Source organism: Saccostrea cucullata, unplaced genomic scaffold, assembly GCF_032062105.1.
Source record: "Saccostrea cucullata isolate Sc308-1 unplaced genomic scaffold, CSIRO_AGI_Scuc_v1 ctg8912, whole genome shotgun sequence".
NCBI lineage: Eukaryota > Metazoa > Mollusca > Bivalvia > Ostreida > Ostreidae > Saccostrea > Saccostrea cuccullata.
This window is the reverse complement of record NW_026926353.1, coordinates 8,596-26,853: the sequence shown is the minus strand read 5'-3', so window position 1 is coordinate 26,853 and position 18,258 is coordinate 8,596. Positions and strand designations below refer to the sequence as shown.

General features: G+C 32.1%; 1 protein-coding gene across 1 annotated transcript; it reads right to left on the bottom strand.

Annotated features, from left to right (window-relative positions):
- Window positions 1–11,483: 11,483 nt before the first annotated feature.
- LOC134271428 (spermine synthase-like) lies at window positions 11,484–17,177 on the bottom strand. Its single transcript, XM_062753628.1, has 11 exons — window positions 17,068–17,177; window positions 16,652–16,772; window positions 16,105–16,204; window positions 15,711–15,775; window positions 14,653–14,828; window positions 14,172–14,326; window positions 13,898–13,987; window positions 13,600–13,708; window positions 13,248–13,336; window positions 12,673–12,782; window positions 11,484–11,698 (listed from the first exon to the last, which is right to left on the bottom strand). Exons 1-11 carry the CDS (start codon window positions 17,126–17,128, stop codon window positions 11,659–11,661), a joined length of 1,116 nt encoding a protein of 371 aa, XP_062609612.1. The 5' UTR covers window positions 17,129–17,177; the 3' UTR covers window positions 11,484–11,658.
- Window positions 17,178–18,258: the final 1,081 nt, after the last annotated feature.

The window sequence follows — 18,258 nt, the reverse complement described above, 5'->3', positions numbered from 1 at the left end:
GAAAATAGACATCTGTTGCAGAAAAATCACCAAGACGATGTTGCCTTAAGGTTGAAATCAAATGTTCTAGAAAAAAGGATTAATGTATTGAATGTTGAAAGGACGTTACGTTCACCCAAAGAGATAAAAAACGACGAAAATAAAGCGAAAGAAAAGAGCTGGAATGGGACAAGGAAGAGCCAAAATAAAAGTAATCATAGTATTCCTATTGTGGACACTAACAAGCATGCTGTCCCTAAAATCAGTATGTATAAATTACAAACAAATTAAGATACATGTATCTTAAACAGGTTAAATAACATCAAAAATAACTCTAAGGTATCTTTAATAAACTTATCAAAAAGGGGGATTGAAAATACTTCTCGATCATGACAAGGAGCAGATTGCGGGTGTGATGGGTCGGCAGGAAATGCTCACTCCTCCATGGACCCTCATTCCACCTCTGATGATTTCAAGGTCTTTGATTGCTCTCCTCCAAATTTATATTGATTAAAAAACTTTGAAGCTTGCGTACTGTTCGTTTTCGTCATATACTGAGTATTTCATGCAAAATTTTCACCTTTGAAAATTAATGATATAATCGTATTTTACAGTTTTCAATATAAATGGTTTATCAATATTAAATTCGGAAAACTATTTTTCAGTTCCAACAACATCATTGCCATATAGGCAACATGTCTCATTCAATGTCTATATGAATTTCTATGACCAGGCAAATGTCCCCAAACACATGACTCTTACTTTCCACACTGTAATATTAAATGAAGGAAATTGATACATCAAACATGATGGTATTTTTATTGTGCCCGTAACAGGAATACAGGCATTGCACTGGACATTTAAGATAAAGGAGCGTCGAAATAATGGTTAATGGAAGTCCAGTGGGATGCGCAGATACTGAAACACAGCGGGTTAGTGATTATGGAACAGGAAGTGAGTTGGTAATTACTCATGTAAATGTCGGTGACCATGTCTTCTTGCGCACTCATAGAGCTGTTGTCGGATCTTTAACCAGCACCGACTTTGCGAGGTCATCATTTTCAGGATGGTTTATAAATTCATAATTTTATGGTACAACTGTAATAAAAATTAAATAAAGTTGAATTGGTATTTTTTTTAAAATCAAGCATATTCATATTATGGGTCTTTTGACCGGACAACAGAACGTAAAAGGATAAAAACACGATGATACATCGTAACATATATTGATAAATCTTATAATTCATTATACTATAAAACCACGTTTTTTGTCGTTGGGCCAGATTTTCGTGGTTTTAGGAAAAACTCTTGGTTCGTGTAGATTTGATTTCCTTGATGAAGAATTGTTGAGAAGTTATGTATATGTAACATTTTACATTTGTGGTGGACATCAATTCGTGGGTGTCTTCATATCTCGAAAACAACGAAAATTAAACCCCACGAAAATTTGTTTTAAAGTCAGAATCATATCCCTAAAAAATTTCACAGGTAACAGCAGATACGAATGTACAATTACATTGTTATCAGAAGTGCAGATCCTCTATATACATGTATCATAAGGTCATTCTCCAAGCACTCCTAAGCCCCATTTAGTGATTGCAATTAAGATGAAGGAGTAATTCGTTGCCAAACATGTAATATATGAGCCTCGTCGGATAGAAATCGACCTTATGGCAACATTTATCGAATTTGAGATTTTTGTGTATTTTGGTGGTCCATGTAAAATCACGACAAAAACTGAAAACAGAATGAAAATATCTGCATTTATAACAAAGTTATTACATTTTGAAATTGGTATGTCTGCAAAATTAACTCTGAGCATATCGTATTTTTTTCACGATTCAATTGTGACGTCATGGTTTACATGCTGTTTGAAGTTGGGGCACCTGTCATCGCTTAGCAATCCAAGTTGTCATCCTGTCTGAGTTAAACAAAATGCTTAATTAATGACAAAAATAGTTGATCATAATCTACAATCCCCAAAACTGTGTTAACTGTATTTTAGATCCTTTAAAAACCGAATACCCCCCCCCCCCCCAAAAAAAAGATTTTTGATTTCTACTTTTCCGTCTTTCATACCGACAAATTCGTCTCTATGAACAACTGAACTTTCAATTAACAAAATATAGATCTACATGTATGCTGATTTAACGTTTGATAAAGCCTGTATCCTCAAAGCATGCAAGTTGGTTATAAAAACACACTTTGTTTGATTTTACGTAATCCCCACGTAAAGGAAAAAGAAACCAATGCGATCGAGTCCAAATTTACAGGGGGTCGATCTCTGAAATACCTCGATTCTTACAGAAAATACATGAACCATGCAGCCAATAAAATCACAACTAAAATCATGCTACGATAATTATTCTTAAGTTAAATTGAAAAAAAAATCACATCATTTTGTATATAATGATAACGTGAAATCAAACATGCATGGTGTGATACGTACATGTAGCCTTGTGTCTCAGAGTGGCTCATTTTATTAGGATTTTTTCATATAACTGTTTCTACTGCAGCCACATTCTACTTTGCCTTCATTATAACCCCCTCCCCCCTTTCCCAATAATCATTTTAAGCAGTATACAGATCATTGATTGATTGATTTTTGCTTAACGCCGAGTCGCCAAGATTTCAGCCATTATCGGCGGGTAATCTATATCTGTTGCATGCAAAATACATGGACACAAAGTTGTAAACCTTGACATAGTGAACTACTAGTATTTAACGTTCCATCTAACGGTAATTAAAAAAGAACATGTCAACCATTTAAAAAGATTTCTGACTGTGTTCATCAACAAAATATCTCATAATGTACCATAACATTATCTTAAAAATCAATTTGATGTAAATAATCTAAAAGTCTCGTAAATGTAATATTGTAAAAAAATAATAATAATTATGCATCATTCCTACATTATTTACTTCGTATAAGAGAAAAGCCAGCTAATTTAAAAAGATTATCATTTATATTTACATGTAGCGAAAAGTCACGAGAAATATGTATACATAAACATGTATACATATTAGCCGAAATTCTCCATTCAATAAATATGCATGCGTTATTTTTGGACGATTTGTGCGAATTCTTTAAATAATATCTTCATTCTGACATTTAAGCGGAAGTCGGATGGTTTTTTTTATAGCATATAGTATAACATCATCGGATACCCAAGGGTGATCTCATTCTCATCACCGGGTGATAACAATGCATTTGAAAAAAGAGAATTTACATAAAGTTTACAAAATATCTTAGATCAACAGAAAAAAAATGAAGAGATTAATATGAACTTCAGAAACGCAAAAATTATAATTTCTTTGTTAACCGGAGTATTAGAAATATATTGAGGAAAAGAAAAACAAAAACACAGGCTATGTTGAATTACAATATAAAACCATGTGGCACATTTTCTTTCTTTTATAATTCAATTACTGCAAACGAACTGAATATTTAAAAAACAATTGATTACGTAGACTCTATTGAGAATTTCTTAATAATCCATAGGCGTAGTCACGGGGGGGGGGGGGGGGGGGCGGGGGCACTATTTCAGATCGGGGGGGGGGGGGGGGGGGGCAATATGTTTGTGCCCCCCCCCCACACTTTTTAATGAAGAACAAAACCACAGCTATTTTTCCCCAACATTACCTTTACTATAGGAAATGTTCTTTGAAGGGATTGTCCCCCCCCCACTGCTTGACCCTAGTATAGTTATATCAAAGAAATGTGGAAAAAAAATTGGAATTGAAAGTAACTTGCCTGAAAAACTTGGCCCTTTACCCCCCCCCCCCACCCCCCACGAAAAAGGATTTTCCTTTTTTTCTTTTTTTCTATTTTTTTTTTGCTTGTCAAAGAATTTCTGGAGTTGAGCCCCCCCACTTTTAAGTTTGTGACTACGCCTTTGTAATCATTTTATTAGGAAATACTGTTAAACCAGTTAAAAAGGATAATTAATGCTATGAATTAGATAGTCGGATTCAGCTAGGGTGCGTAGGATTCTAAAATAAATTTTATCATATTTAGCCACCAAGGAAGCCTTATACATGTATATGTGCTGACTTTAGAACCCCCCCCCCAAAAAAAAAATGGAAAAAAACATTAATTCTCCTCTCTAGAGAAAAAATAATATTTATGATGGAACGCATAGGCAACATTCTGCTATCCCGTTCCTAAAACAGTCCGACACAATATTACGTAAAATAGACATTTCATAAATAATAGCATGTGTTTTCTGATTTTTCATAAAATAAAAAAATTAAAAAAAAAATTTGAGATTTATAAGTTACATGTATCATGCAGTTGTGGGAATTGTATAAGAATTTTATAATTTAGAGAAGTTTTTGATGTTATAATGGAAAGTCCTTGTACAAAGCGAAACCATTTATATACTTGTTATTCACGAATCACGAACACGTAAAATCCTGCTCATTTCAGGATTTTTTTAGCTGTATAGTTTGGTATTAACGGGCTCAAAATACTAAATATTAAGGTGAATATTTAGGAACACATTTCACAAAGCTATTTTTTTAACATTCGACTTAAAAATAATTTTTTTGTTTGCAATTCTTTTAAATATTAATGACGTATAAGAATATTTTTCACAAACGGGGCCCATCTTGTTTTTTGAATTTATACAAAATTTTATTCAAGCAAAGTGAATGGGATTGGGCAGCAGGCAAATCCCATTTTAGCCCTCTCCCTACAAGGTCAAGATGATACACACAATATATAGGTATGAAATGGCCGCCCCTCTTTGAACAGTTTCGCCAGCCAAGTAAAAGAAAACTAAAATCATAGATAATCCATTGTCGGTATATTTTATAAACTTGCAAAATTTAAGAAAATAAACTGATATGCTGTAAGAAATGGAAGAGAGACAAAAGAAAAAAAAACTTTTTTAGGAAATGATTCCCCCATGTTGAGCCTCTTATTGAGTCAAAGGAAAGCAACTTGCGCAATTTATCGAATCCAGTCGCTTCGGTCAAGGTAGTCTACTTTTTTCCGTTTGAGGTTTTCTGATGTATATGAAGAAATTGCCTTACACAGTACCAGTATTAATTGTTTCCTGATAATTCTTTGGATATTGTTGTTAGAAAAATGCGTTTTGAAAATTGATGAATCGTGGCCATTGTACATCTTGTACTGGGAATGGCCCAATGTTGTTTTTGTTTTGGTTGGTTAATTCCTATATAACTTTAACATAATAATTACATGTAAATTAATTCGAAGACATGAAAACTATAGTATATCTAATATAATATTGTGAATATATTTATCTTGGTTGAATGAATACGCACGGTGATAGTAAATGAAGTTCACACACTAGTACTGCATCTTTACATGTGATGTGCGATTTTCTGTGTCAGATACTCCTCCTTTGGCTACAATTTATACTCTGAACTACAATAAAAGATACATTCTGTACTTCCTCAGTAATGCACAAAGCCAATTTTGCTTTTGCTATTTGTCTACCAACTTAATCTTTATCTGGTGTTAAATAAAACCTCACGTCTTCTGCTGTTCGAAAAAAAATATGTAGATTGGACTCAGCATTCTTCTGGCCTGTGTTTACATTGATCTATGGTAACGATAAAGAAGTTAGGGCTCTACGAAGGGAAATGCATTTAAAATTTGCTTATTTAATTGGTACATATTTAAAGTGATCCGATTTTTAAGGACAAAATCTGTGAACTGCAGTTAACGATGTCTAAAACATTTCTTAACCTGAAAACCATGTGTAGTAAAAATACCGGGAAATCTTTCTTAACTTTATTCGTTTATTTCTCATTATGACGTTGCATACGATAAGGTCGATTTCTATCCGACGAGGCTCATATATAAAATACATGGTTACTGTGTTGAAATATAAGCGATATTTTGGCGAGGGTAAGAAAACGTGATAGAGGGCGAGGATTGCCGAACCCTCTTACGTTTTCGACCCGAGCCCAAATATCGCTTGTATTTCCAGACAGTTATCATGTATTTTGTTTATCCTGCAACATATCGTCAACATTTGAACGTCCAAAACTAGCTATTTTGACAGATTTAGGCACATCTCTGCAGTTGAAATCCTGACGCAATGGCATAAACATTGGAATATACATAACGTCACAATGCTTTTAGAACGTCTGAATACATGCACATGGCTTTATGAGGGCAGTGACCGGATAAAGCTTTGGTTTATTAGGTTACCTTTATTAGGTCAATGCAAGGGGTAGTTGCAGGATAAATACGTTTTTTTCGTTAGGGTGAGCACAATTCCTAAATAATTTACATTTTTTACTTCGATCCGGCACTGAAAAAAATTTAAAGAGTGTGACGTCACACGACTTTCACTTTATTAGTTATACCCTGGTATTTATTTTTTTCAAGGCGGTGTCTGTCTCGAAAGAATGTGACGTCACACGACTTTCACTTTATCAGTTATACCCTGGTATTTATTTTTTTCAAGGCGGTGTCTGTCTCGAGCTTTTTTAAACAAAAGATGTAACTCTTTATTTTTTCTTTATTGAAGCCCCTGAAGTAGTCTATACACACCAATTCAGCAGGATATATTTGTATTAATAGTACACTAAAAATACATTACTCTTAGTGCGATTGCTTACTTTGATTGCCCTAAATGTAAACCTGTAACCTACATGACGTTTTAAACCTTTCTCTTCGTTGATACACATTATCCGAATAAAATAATTAAAACTTTAATATTATAATATAAGGGGAATGTTTTAATCAACCAAGAGAAGTTAAAAATGTTAAGTACCCAAACTGTGTTCTGCAAAGGCCTATATTATTATATTTCAATGAAGTGTTCTATAAAGGTGCTTAGACAAAGATTTGAAGTTAATATTTCTCAAATTTCTGAAAATATCATGATGTATATGTTTCTCTTGTATGTAACACAGTAATAATGTCATTTTATCTGGAAATTATTGAACTTCGATTTTGGGAGGTGTTTGATTTATACATCCTTGCACTCTCAAAGAGTAAACTTCATCTTTAATACTTAAGAAAATTATAAATTTTGGAGTTGATGAAAAATATTGGCAGTCCGTGCTAAGTTTAATAATTGAACACACCCGTTGAAACAGTATAATGTTTTGTAAACAGAGCGCGAGCTCTGTTATTGTTAATGTTTACGTTTCATAAGACATAAGAAAATTGAGAAAATGTTGACTACAAATCTGTGTTCAAACAACTTTAAAATTAAAACTTGTCCTTCATTTAGGGTGATTCACCATGTGCATCGCAGTTCTAGTGATATCGATAACGGGATATTTTCAAAATGGACTTCAACATTTAGTATGAGGATGTGTTTAAAATATGAATTTGATATTCTTTTAATTGCGAAAATATCACTTAAAACCAACTTTTTGGGAATGACTCAAAATTCACCATGAATTTGACATTATTCACCATGTACGATGGTATTTAGACCGGAAATTATCGTATCTTAATCATAGTGCTTTAACATTATTGATATGGATAAACATTTACCTTTTATTTTTTAAAAAAACTCTCAATTAGATTGAATTGACGATACCGTTACACAAATGTGGGAAAATTCAAGTTTCCTCACTTCGACTTTAAAATGCTTGTAATGGGACACTTCGCGCCTAATTCCCATGGGTTATCATACTCTGCTTTGTAGAAATCAATTGAGGTAGATTACACATGTTACGACATAAATCAATTACTTGTATTTTCACAGAAAATTTCGAGTTTTTATTATCTATTTCCACCACAAACAACTGTAAGTTGGGTTCTGTATGAAAATGAGAGTGAATACCCATGTTTCGGAAAGTCCGATCGGATGTACGATGAAATGAACATAAAAGTAAAAAAAAAAACTCTAAAAAGAATCACACAAACATTGGTACGCATGGAAATTCCAATAGATTGTTGGAAAATATTGAGGAATTCCCCACAATTAACTAGATATTTTTTAATTAGACTATTTTTGGACAAAAAATAATAAAGTTCAATATTGCATGGCAACAATTATGATAAATACTAAACTAAAGTATAGTTTCTCCGACTAATCTTTATTTGACTCTCCTATTTAATTGCAAACCAGTGTTGTGTCCTAAAAATCTTCTTTAAAGAATTAAAAACAATTATATAGTAGTATAGGAGTTTTATTCTTTGATTTAGCCAACAAATTATGCATGCATTAACCATCCGGAAAATGATGACCTCGCACGATTATTACTAATAATAGATCCTATTACAGGCTCCTGCGTGCGCACGAATACGTGGTCACCAACGTTTGCGTGAGTGATGACTGATTCACTCCCTGTCCCCCAATGATCAACTCTTTGTGTTTCAGAAGATGCACATCCAATAGCATTCCCATTTACAATTATTTCGACACTTGCCCATGACCGGACAGTTACTTTCAATGACCAGTGAAATGCGTATGTCCCCGTAACAGGTACAATGAAAACTCCACTGTGTTTACTATATCCATTTCCTTCGTTTATTATGACTGTGTCGAATGTAAGGGTCACGTGAGCGGGAATATTAGGCTGGGAAAAGGAATTCATGTAGGCATAGAATGCGACATGCTGTGCAGTTGAAACTGATGTTGGAGGAACTGAAATATTTTTTAGAAAACATGACTATAAAACGTAATATCCATCGTAAGTGTTTTATTATTAATTTTAAAAGACGTTTTTGTTGAAGACTACTGTCTAATTGAAAAAAAATACTTTTTTGAAGGACATGAATGATTGAAAGAAAAAAAGGATTGTTATACATACTGATTCTTGGCACAATTCTGCTTGTTTCAACCATGAGTGTATCACTTATGGTATTTTTATTTTTTATTGTCACGTTCGAATTGGTTTCCTCTATTCTTCCGTTTTCGTTGCCTTTAGCTTGTTGAGAGAAAGTTGAGTGTTTTCCTATATTCAATACATCAGATTCGTTCGTTATTTTTGGAACACCAGAAATCATCTTCAAGGCAATATTTTCCCGTTGAATTTTCCCCAACAGCCCTTTTATTTCTTTAATTTCTGTTTTGAGATTGCAGTTTTCATTCTTAAGTTCCTTGTTGGCTTCTTCTTAATCCCGCAAGCAGTTTTCAATACCTTCCATCCAGTTGTGGTCAAACCTACCTTGGACATGAAAAGGTAAAAGAACAGATAGAATTCAGAGGAGTCCCTTTTGTGTCATGTTCACAGCAGTTAATCTTAGTGTAAAATTAGGAACTGCATATATATCTACGGCAATCCTTTACTATTACCTGATATGCATGTTTTAGTAAAGGTACATAAAGGTTTCAAAGATAAGGAATTGTGTCGTCTTTAGACAGATTTGTGCATATATATAATTGTGTACTTCATGATCTTATCTTTTTTGAAATCGTTTGACGCGAGTGTACTTTTTTCAATCCCTGAACAATGTTCGGCACAGTATTTTAAATAATAACACTGTTGTAATTAACATGAATTCATTAATTGTTTACATAATATACAATATCTCACTTGTGATCTTTATTGTTTTATTGAGTTGTGCCATTTTTAGGGAAACATGGATGACCTTTAAAACTCACAAATTTTAGTTTCAATCTCTATTTTAAGACCACTAATTATTTATCAACGAAATATTTTTTTTGTTGACCTTCGTTGTCATTATTCTCCCTTTTAAAATAAAGATTTTATTTATCAAATCTTCTTTTTCTTGAATTGATTAGCTTTTTTCAAAACATTAAATTTAATTTTCACTTTAGATTATGCTTTGATCAACGACACCTTATACATATTTAACTTATATATATAAGTAAGAGAAGTCCTTTCATTTCCATTACTCTATATACATACCGAGTTAAGGAATGTGTACAAATTTTACAAGCTAGTACATACTATGCGGCAGTGCAGAGAACCAAAAGCTTTAAAGATTATAGATTATGACAAATCAAAACAAATTAAAGCCCTTGTATTACACGTATGAATCTCAGCATTTAAAATATTCTTCAGATATTTTTATAAAATACATAAAACATTACTATTCTTACAATACTTAATAACAAATTCTGCAAAATCTATGACATCACGAGAGGACGGAAATGCATTATAATTGTATCACTGAGTAAAATTAACATTTTTGAATTATAATAACTTTTCAATATACCAAATTTGGACTTTTATCTCTTCTATATCTGTTTACTATGTGCTAATATTGAATTAGTTGTGTTTTATTTATATCGTTCCCTTTGAAGCAGGATTATGCCAGTCTAATCGACACTCGGTGACTCTGTTAAAATAATCTACTCATTAGGTGTTAATACCTCGGGTTTGTTAATCCTGCATCAATAACTTTATAACCTCTTTCATGCACGCTCTGTCAAAGAATCATCAACTGTCCATCAATTAACTCACCTAGTGTCATAAATCAATTATTGTTAACTCTTAATTTTACAAATATCTATGTCCATTATAATCTCTTCAGTTTGGAGGCCCGATGCTCTACCGGCCACATCCAACTCCATCAAGTCTCGTAAGATATTGTTAAAATTCATGTTTGTTACTCACCATCGTCTTTAATAAATCCGGAATCCGGAAACCTGATTAACCAATTCTTGGACTTTATGTTGGAAGACCATAAGGAATACGGCACCTTTACCCTTATGTTTTATTACGGCCCCACAGCGCCACTACTTTGTTATACCCGCCAACATTCCTTCTTCCCAGTTCACGTTAAACAACGGATAAAGCCCAGGAATCAAGTATTCATAATTTATAGCCAAAATCTAACTGGTTATAATTGCAACTTCATTTTTATTTAAGATCATTCAAATTCAGCTTTAAACTAGACCTGATATGTCTTGAAATGTTCTTGACAGCTTTCAATGTAATTATTCTCATTCTGAATGATTTTTTTCGTTATTTACCGATAATGATAAGGAGCACTGGGCACGTGTGAACGGTTGGTCGGCGGAGGATGTTCACTCCTCCATGCCACCTGGTCCCACCTCTGATGTTTTGAGATCCGTGTTTTCTTTGCTCCAAAATTTGTATTGATTAATGGACAATTGAGTGTCGATCTCCATACATTTCAATCATGGTATTTGACTTCCAAATTAATGATTGAAGCTCAAAAGCAATACATTGTGGTTAGAATTACATTATGCAAGACAGGATCAATTAATTGATATATTAGAACTATTCAACATTCGCTTACCATGGAATCAAATCCGCACATGCCAACAGTTTTTCCTCAAGCCTGGAATATGTGATACCATGGAAATTTGTGATTGTTTAAAATTAAATATTAATGGGGATAAATGTTTTTTATGTTAAATTGATAGATCAACACTCAACAAATAACAAGTCATGTTATGCCCGAATTTCGACAAAATAAAAGTACTTTTTCTCCTCATCTTACTTTACTTTAATTTACTTACTGTTATAAAATAATTATCCTCTAAATGAACCAAAAGTGGTTTACACTTAAAGTCAATTAACAGACACATAATATACAAGTTTTTCATATTATTTATTGTATGCAGTCAAAATTCTAGCGTCTCCAATTAAATTATCAAACATTTTTAAAAAGAACTGTTAATGAAATTAAGATAAAATCAAAATCTTTCTAGTTTTATTTACCACAGGTATTTCATATAATCGATCTTTTAGTCAGTAATATACATTGTATTTCCTTTATATTATAAACGTTCTTTCCTTTCAGGATTCTTGTTCCCTCCAAACTTCGTATAAACAATAGCTTAATTAAAGTTAAGGTTTAGCAAATAGCAACTGTGTACTGAAATAATATAAATGTAGTTTGCTTTTTAAACTTTCTAAAAGACTAAATATCTTTTAAGCATATTAAAGTGATATTCAGAATGTGTCAAAAACACCACTTCTGTGCTTGACGTAATTAAGCAGGTTTACCAAATTTAAGAACAGAATAAGACAGGTTCTTCTGAATCATTAATGTATAATTTTTCTCTAGAAACGTCGTTGAAGAATTGCCACTTTAACAACTTTCATAACAAAATGTTTAGGTTCCTTACAAGGTTCTTGTGCAAGATAACATCAGGTTGTTGTTCCCTGAAGCTTACTATTTCAAATCACTTAAATTGTCAACATCACAATATTTTGTCGCTTCGATTTTGTAGCCAATTTGAAAACATTAAAGAAATCGAAAGTTAATGGCAATTTTAAAATTACAAATGAAAAAAAATAATAAAAAATAAATATCAATACCATTAATATAAAATGAAATACATAATAATAAAAGAAAATATGATAATGATATATTACAAAGAGAAACAAACCAGATATTTTAGGAACACATAATCAGACCTTAATATAATGTTTTTTACTGTTTTTGAAGATTTTGCTGTAGGCTTACTATCCTACGGCCGGTGTTACAAAAGAACATACAGTCAACACCAAAAACTTAAAAACGTACAATTGTAAAATTTTGCAAATTTAATAATTCTGTTCGAAATTGTACTATAAAAAAGTCATTCTTAATTCTAAAAAATATCCTTTTTCAAATTTTTATGTAAGAAAAAGAATTCTAAATTTGGGACAACTATAATCTTAAGTTCTTTTGTTTAACATACTCTGGCTTTACAAACTTTTTAAAACATCTGTTGCATGTTCTAAAATCTAATAAAAACTATAAAAAATTTTCAACCCTTGCCAATGAAATGCATTGCACTACACATCTTTAGACATAAAGGATACTTCTCTTTGAATGATGGGACGTACACTTCAAACTTTGAGAACTTCATACCCAGATGTTTGATATCATCCTCATACTTACCCAGGAATTCAGTGGCAGATACAGTGTTACCCTGAAACGGATAAAAAATTAATTCAAAAATTACAATATTAGAGAAATAGTTTTCTTAAGACAAGAAATGTTTGTGAAACACTTATGTCCCCTCCCCAAAATAATTGAAATTTTTCTAAGTCCAAGGTGCATATTTCTATCAGAAATGGCTCGATCGTACCCAAAACAGGACTTGACCTAGATATTCTGATGATAAATTTGTTTACAAAATTTCATTACAGTATGTGCAACCACTGCGAAGAAAATGAAGGGAAACTTGGTGAACTGACGAACATCGACAGACTGACCGATCGACAGACAGTAGCAAAGCAATATGCCCTCCCTCCTTCAAAGAGGGGCATAAAAATATGCATTTCGTTATTTTGGAAATAAATCCTTTAGAAAGAAGTCTATTAAATAAATAACGAATACATCCTTCAATGCTTTGACAATTTAAACTTTATACATGTTTAAAATAATAGTGTACCCGAGACAGGTATTTTCCGTGCGGTTTGAGAATTTTCAGTGATAGCTCTAGAATAATGCACGTTGTTTCAAAATCATAGGCAAACTTTGCTGAAACAAAATATTCAAAAACTATTAATTAAAAAAATTAAACCTTTCTTGCCATCTTCCTCAAGTGAAATCATAGGGTTAAGTTCAATTAATATTAATATAATCATACTATTTTTACACAAGAGTAAATGCGACGACAAATCATGTTATGTTAAAATTCCTTTTCTTTTAACATGTTTAAATATACAGAACTTTATTTTTTTGTAAAATAGATTGCCAAAGCAAATGAAGAAACTATCATTATCAGTATTTTGTGAAATTACTATTTTCTGCGTTGATTAAATATTCGCTGAGATCATTAATGACGTAATCAAACTTCCGACCCTCTTCTTGACATTCCTGAAGAACTTTCAAACAGTCGTCAAACTGAATCTAAAACATAGGTAAGGTCTATACATTGTAACTGTTTTCTATTGTGCGTCTATTAGTTCGATTATATTACATAATAAATTATTGAAGTTGAGGGTTTATTTCAAATAATTTGCTAAATCATAATGAAAATAAAAAAAGACTTACCATATTCTAAAGGGACGAGTGTATGAGAACAAATTAAAATATCACCTTATAGTTAGGTCCTTCGAATGAATCCATCACTGATTCACAAATCTTGCGCATATGAGTTCTACAGGCCAGCACAACATCTTGATCAATCTATGGGTAAAGATCAATATAATATATATCTAAACCTTATGACTTTGAGAAATTTATAATCTGCTCCCGATTTGCATTGGTAATTACTGGTAAATATCCAATTGTTATTCAAGTGTTATTATCTTATTCTAAATGTTTACTTGGAAAAAGAAATGAAAATTGACAAATTTATAAAGATGCATACCTCCACCATTAGCACGTGTCTAGGGTTCTTTTTCTGCAATTCATACAGCAGTCCCCCATCTCCTCCCCCTAGAATTAGAACTGTTTTATCCCGGAAATCATTGCGCTCGATGCCCAGTAACGTCTGCGTGTATATAAGATCACTCTCTCCGATCACTGAAAAGCCAACGCGAAAGTTCTTCAATTATAATCTGATAAAGCAAAGTTACTGTTTAATTTCAATTTTAATGATTTTGATGGGCTTTTCGAACTGCCTGTGAAATTGAACCCCTGTAAACTTGCTTTTTTCTGTATCGATATAAGAAAGTCTTATAATATAAAGGACATAGCGATACGACACCAGTTCCTTTAAATAGAGATTATATAATATCCTTGTAATTAGAGCATGACTTGCTGCAATTACAATATAGTTATATCATGTTATTAAAAACAAATGCATATAATTCGTTTGCAACATAAAAAATGTCACCTATTTAACGTACTTATATCATCATCCAAACAAAGGAAATGTCCAACACCAGGATTGTGGTAGATTTTGATGTTCTGCCATTTGGAATCTTTCTCAAACACGAGCTTCAGGTTTTCGTATTCAAAGAGTGTGTCGCTTCCGGATGAAAAGTATGGAGTTAGCTCCCCTCGTTTTATTTCTCCAGGCAAACTGTAATAGATAATACTTAATTGTGATTCTTTATTTTTCATTATGATTTCATTGATTAACAAGTACATATATTATTACTTACCATTGTATCTTGACCTGTTATACAAGGAGAGGGTATACATAGGCCTTGCCTGTTGCCCAGTCCTTATTTAATTATTCAATAAAATATGTTTAAAGTATAAACTGTAATAGATTAAGGATATTTACTTTGACGTTTACAGAATGAATGACTCAATGAACGTACTAATTAATACTTGTGATGATTACTGTACATGTACAATGATTTTACGTAATACCTGCTTGTTTTTCTACATAACATTGAATCAATGAGCTGACTGTTAGATTACTAAATTTATACTTACACACAAATCAGTTAGCTTTCTTACTACTTTATATGTACATGTAATGACTTCCGATCAATTAGTAAATAAGCTGACGGATAACATACTTTTAAAAAAAAATTCTTAATTACTTTACAATGAGTCAATAAGTTAATTTAATTCATACTTGTGAAAAGTTAAAAAAAAGAACCTTACTGATTGCATATACGTCACGTTTATTTTAAAATGAGTAAAGGAGGTAACAGATCACATACTTTTGACAGATTAATGAGCTTACTGATAACATATTAGAATCGCGCCCCCTCCCTCTTTGTAATATAAGGAAATATTTTGGGACAGGTTTGACAAGAAAAATTACATGTAGCATTATATTTGTCGATTAAATTTAGCGAAAATTGCACGTATTTTTCATATATAAACGAAGGCTTGCTCTGGTTACAAATAAACAACATACATCATTAATTACTTGTGCAGTTACTGTACGAATCTCTTAATACATGCCTAGTGAAGATTAATTGTCAATTATAAACTGATTATTTACCATCTGCTGTACTTGCAGAGATCTCCAAGAGACTCACGGATCTTCATCTCCAAGTTCTTTGCGGCCTGAAAATTAACACAATCAATTTTAATCTACACAATCAATTTAATTTAGCAGTAAAGCTTTAATTTGAAAAAGCAACAAATCGACCAGATCTTGTTTCTAAACCGTACCACCTAATCTGCTTTTATTACATGAAATATACAATCAAAATTACTCTTGGCTGACGTCATGTATTTATAAGTAATTCAAATATGAAATTGTACATTTATATTCACAACAGCATCAAAACACTGTATATTTCATGGCTATACCGCCATGGCATTTTTTTTAATAACATTTGGGCATTTAGTGTCTTTATCTCTTTTATACCAAACACAACTTTTTATCTTACTGTAATTTCATCATGGAGAGTGTCTGGACTTTTCTCTGCTTTAAAATGTTGAACATCCACTGTTATCAAACCATTGGCATAGCAATGAACCACCACGTGGCTAAAAAGGAAATAAATGAATCGTTTTTTATAAAGTCTATAAAAATAGGAAATACTTGACATGTGTGCTTGAAATTCTATTATTCATATCACTATTCACGTTTTGTCTCAGCATTCCCAAAATTTTATGACTGACATGATGACCTTTTTTTAAAAAAAGCTAATACAAAGTTTAAATATTGCCTGACGTGTCTCAAATAAGGTCATTATTTACACATTGATTACTGTTCCCTTTTCTTGATATTTCATTAAAAATACTCAAAAAATTGATTGGTCTTTAGAAAAGTATACTATCTTTAAATAGCGCATTTTATAGTTCTGTTACATGTTAAATGTTAACACCTTTCCTCTAAAATTACAATCTACTAAATATATTTTCGGATTTTCCTTTTCATTCCCAGGTGGATCTCCACCGATTTCCCGTTTATTATGATACAAACGCCAGTACCTTCCCTCTTGATTGGTCGATAACAGAACATAACCACCCAGTGAGGAGGGACTATTCTCCATGCAGTTTAACTCTCCATCCATACACAGGCTAGGTATGACTCTCACGGCCTTCAATATACCTTGAAGGAAGACAAGAAAAATATGAGCTTATTTTTAAAATGTGGGAGTTATGAATGAAAATTCAAATCAGAGAGAGAGAGAGAGAGAGAGAGAGAGAGAGAGAGAGAGAGAGAGAGAGAGAGAGAGAGAGAGAGAGAGAGAGAGAGAGAGAGAGAGAGAGAGAGAGAGAGATTGTTGAAGTTATAATAGCTTTCTTTTTTAAATTGTTCAAAATGGTAGAAGTTTTCACATTTCCATTTATCAATGCATTTTCTATAATCAGTTATAGTCAGTTTATGTGCATTATGTGCTTACCATCATCCATTCGGATCCCTTCGTACAACTGGAAGCTCATCATGATGTTCTTTGCCGCCATGTTCTTTTCCTGTCTCTACATTCGGTACTTTCCGTTTCTCGTCTTTTATCCAAACCATGAACGTGTTTTAAAATGTTATCCTTTTTTTCTCTTGGATTTACTTATTGTCTTCTAAACATTTTTTTTTCAAAAAACCTGTGAAATTTAATAAATCAATTATAAAGACATTAGAAAGAATGGTCAAAAAATTGATTGTTCGGACGAGACCAGACGTCAGAATTTCTATCAGAAGACCTCAGCAAAGGATTCGCTCATGACAATCACGGAAAATATAGTTTTGAATTAAGGTTCATAAACCCTCTGCTCACTCATATAAAATGTTGCTTGAACCTTATTGATTTTCCAATAGAAATGTATTTTGTAAGTAAAATACAAACAACTGCGACGAAAAAATGGACAAAAAAGACACTTCAATTTGGCAATCTCTCTTATCAGACTATCAATGAATCTTAATTATATAATGTTGAACAAAAATAGACATCTGTATTGTTAAAGAAAAGATTTTGACATCTGTTTTTATGAAAAAGATATAACAAATTTTCTATGCTCCTATGATCTGAATATCACTGAATACATGTTATTAATACTTTAGAAAACTGTACACAAATTGATTAAATTATGACATACTGAATATGCCTTCACCCTTATTCGAAAACTGATAATAAATGAATTTTATATAAATAAATGAAATAAATTTCATAATTTAATTTTTTTCAACTGAAAATTAAGAAAATTTGAAGGCAGAAAAACTAACACGAGAATGAAAAAAATGTGATGTGCTTACCTGACATTACTTAAAGATAACTTTTCACGGTATGCGGATGTTAAAACCCACAAAACAAGTAATATGCAAACTGCATGAATATCATTTGATCATGAAGCATCAAAAAAAGATTTCTGTGTCATTTTAAAGTGCAGTTGTAATGTTTATTTGGTTCAGTGGAGAACAATGCAGGAAAAAATTATCCTGATTCGATGAATTTGGATTTTAAATGTTCGGCTTGATTTATCATTTAAAAAAAAAATTTACTGAGACCTGAATGTTTAAATTTATAGACCTTACCATACGTAACAGAACCGGTTATTTTTTTCATGGTTTGTACAATGTAAGGACTTTTTAATTTTGCATG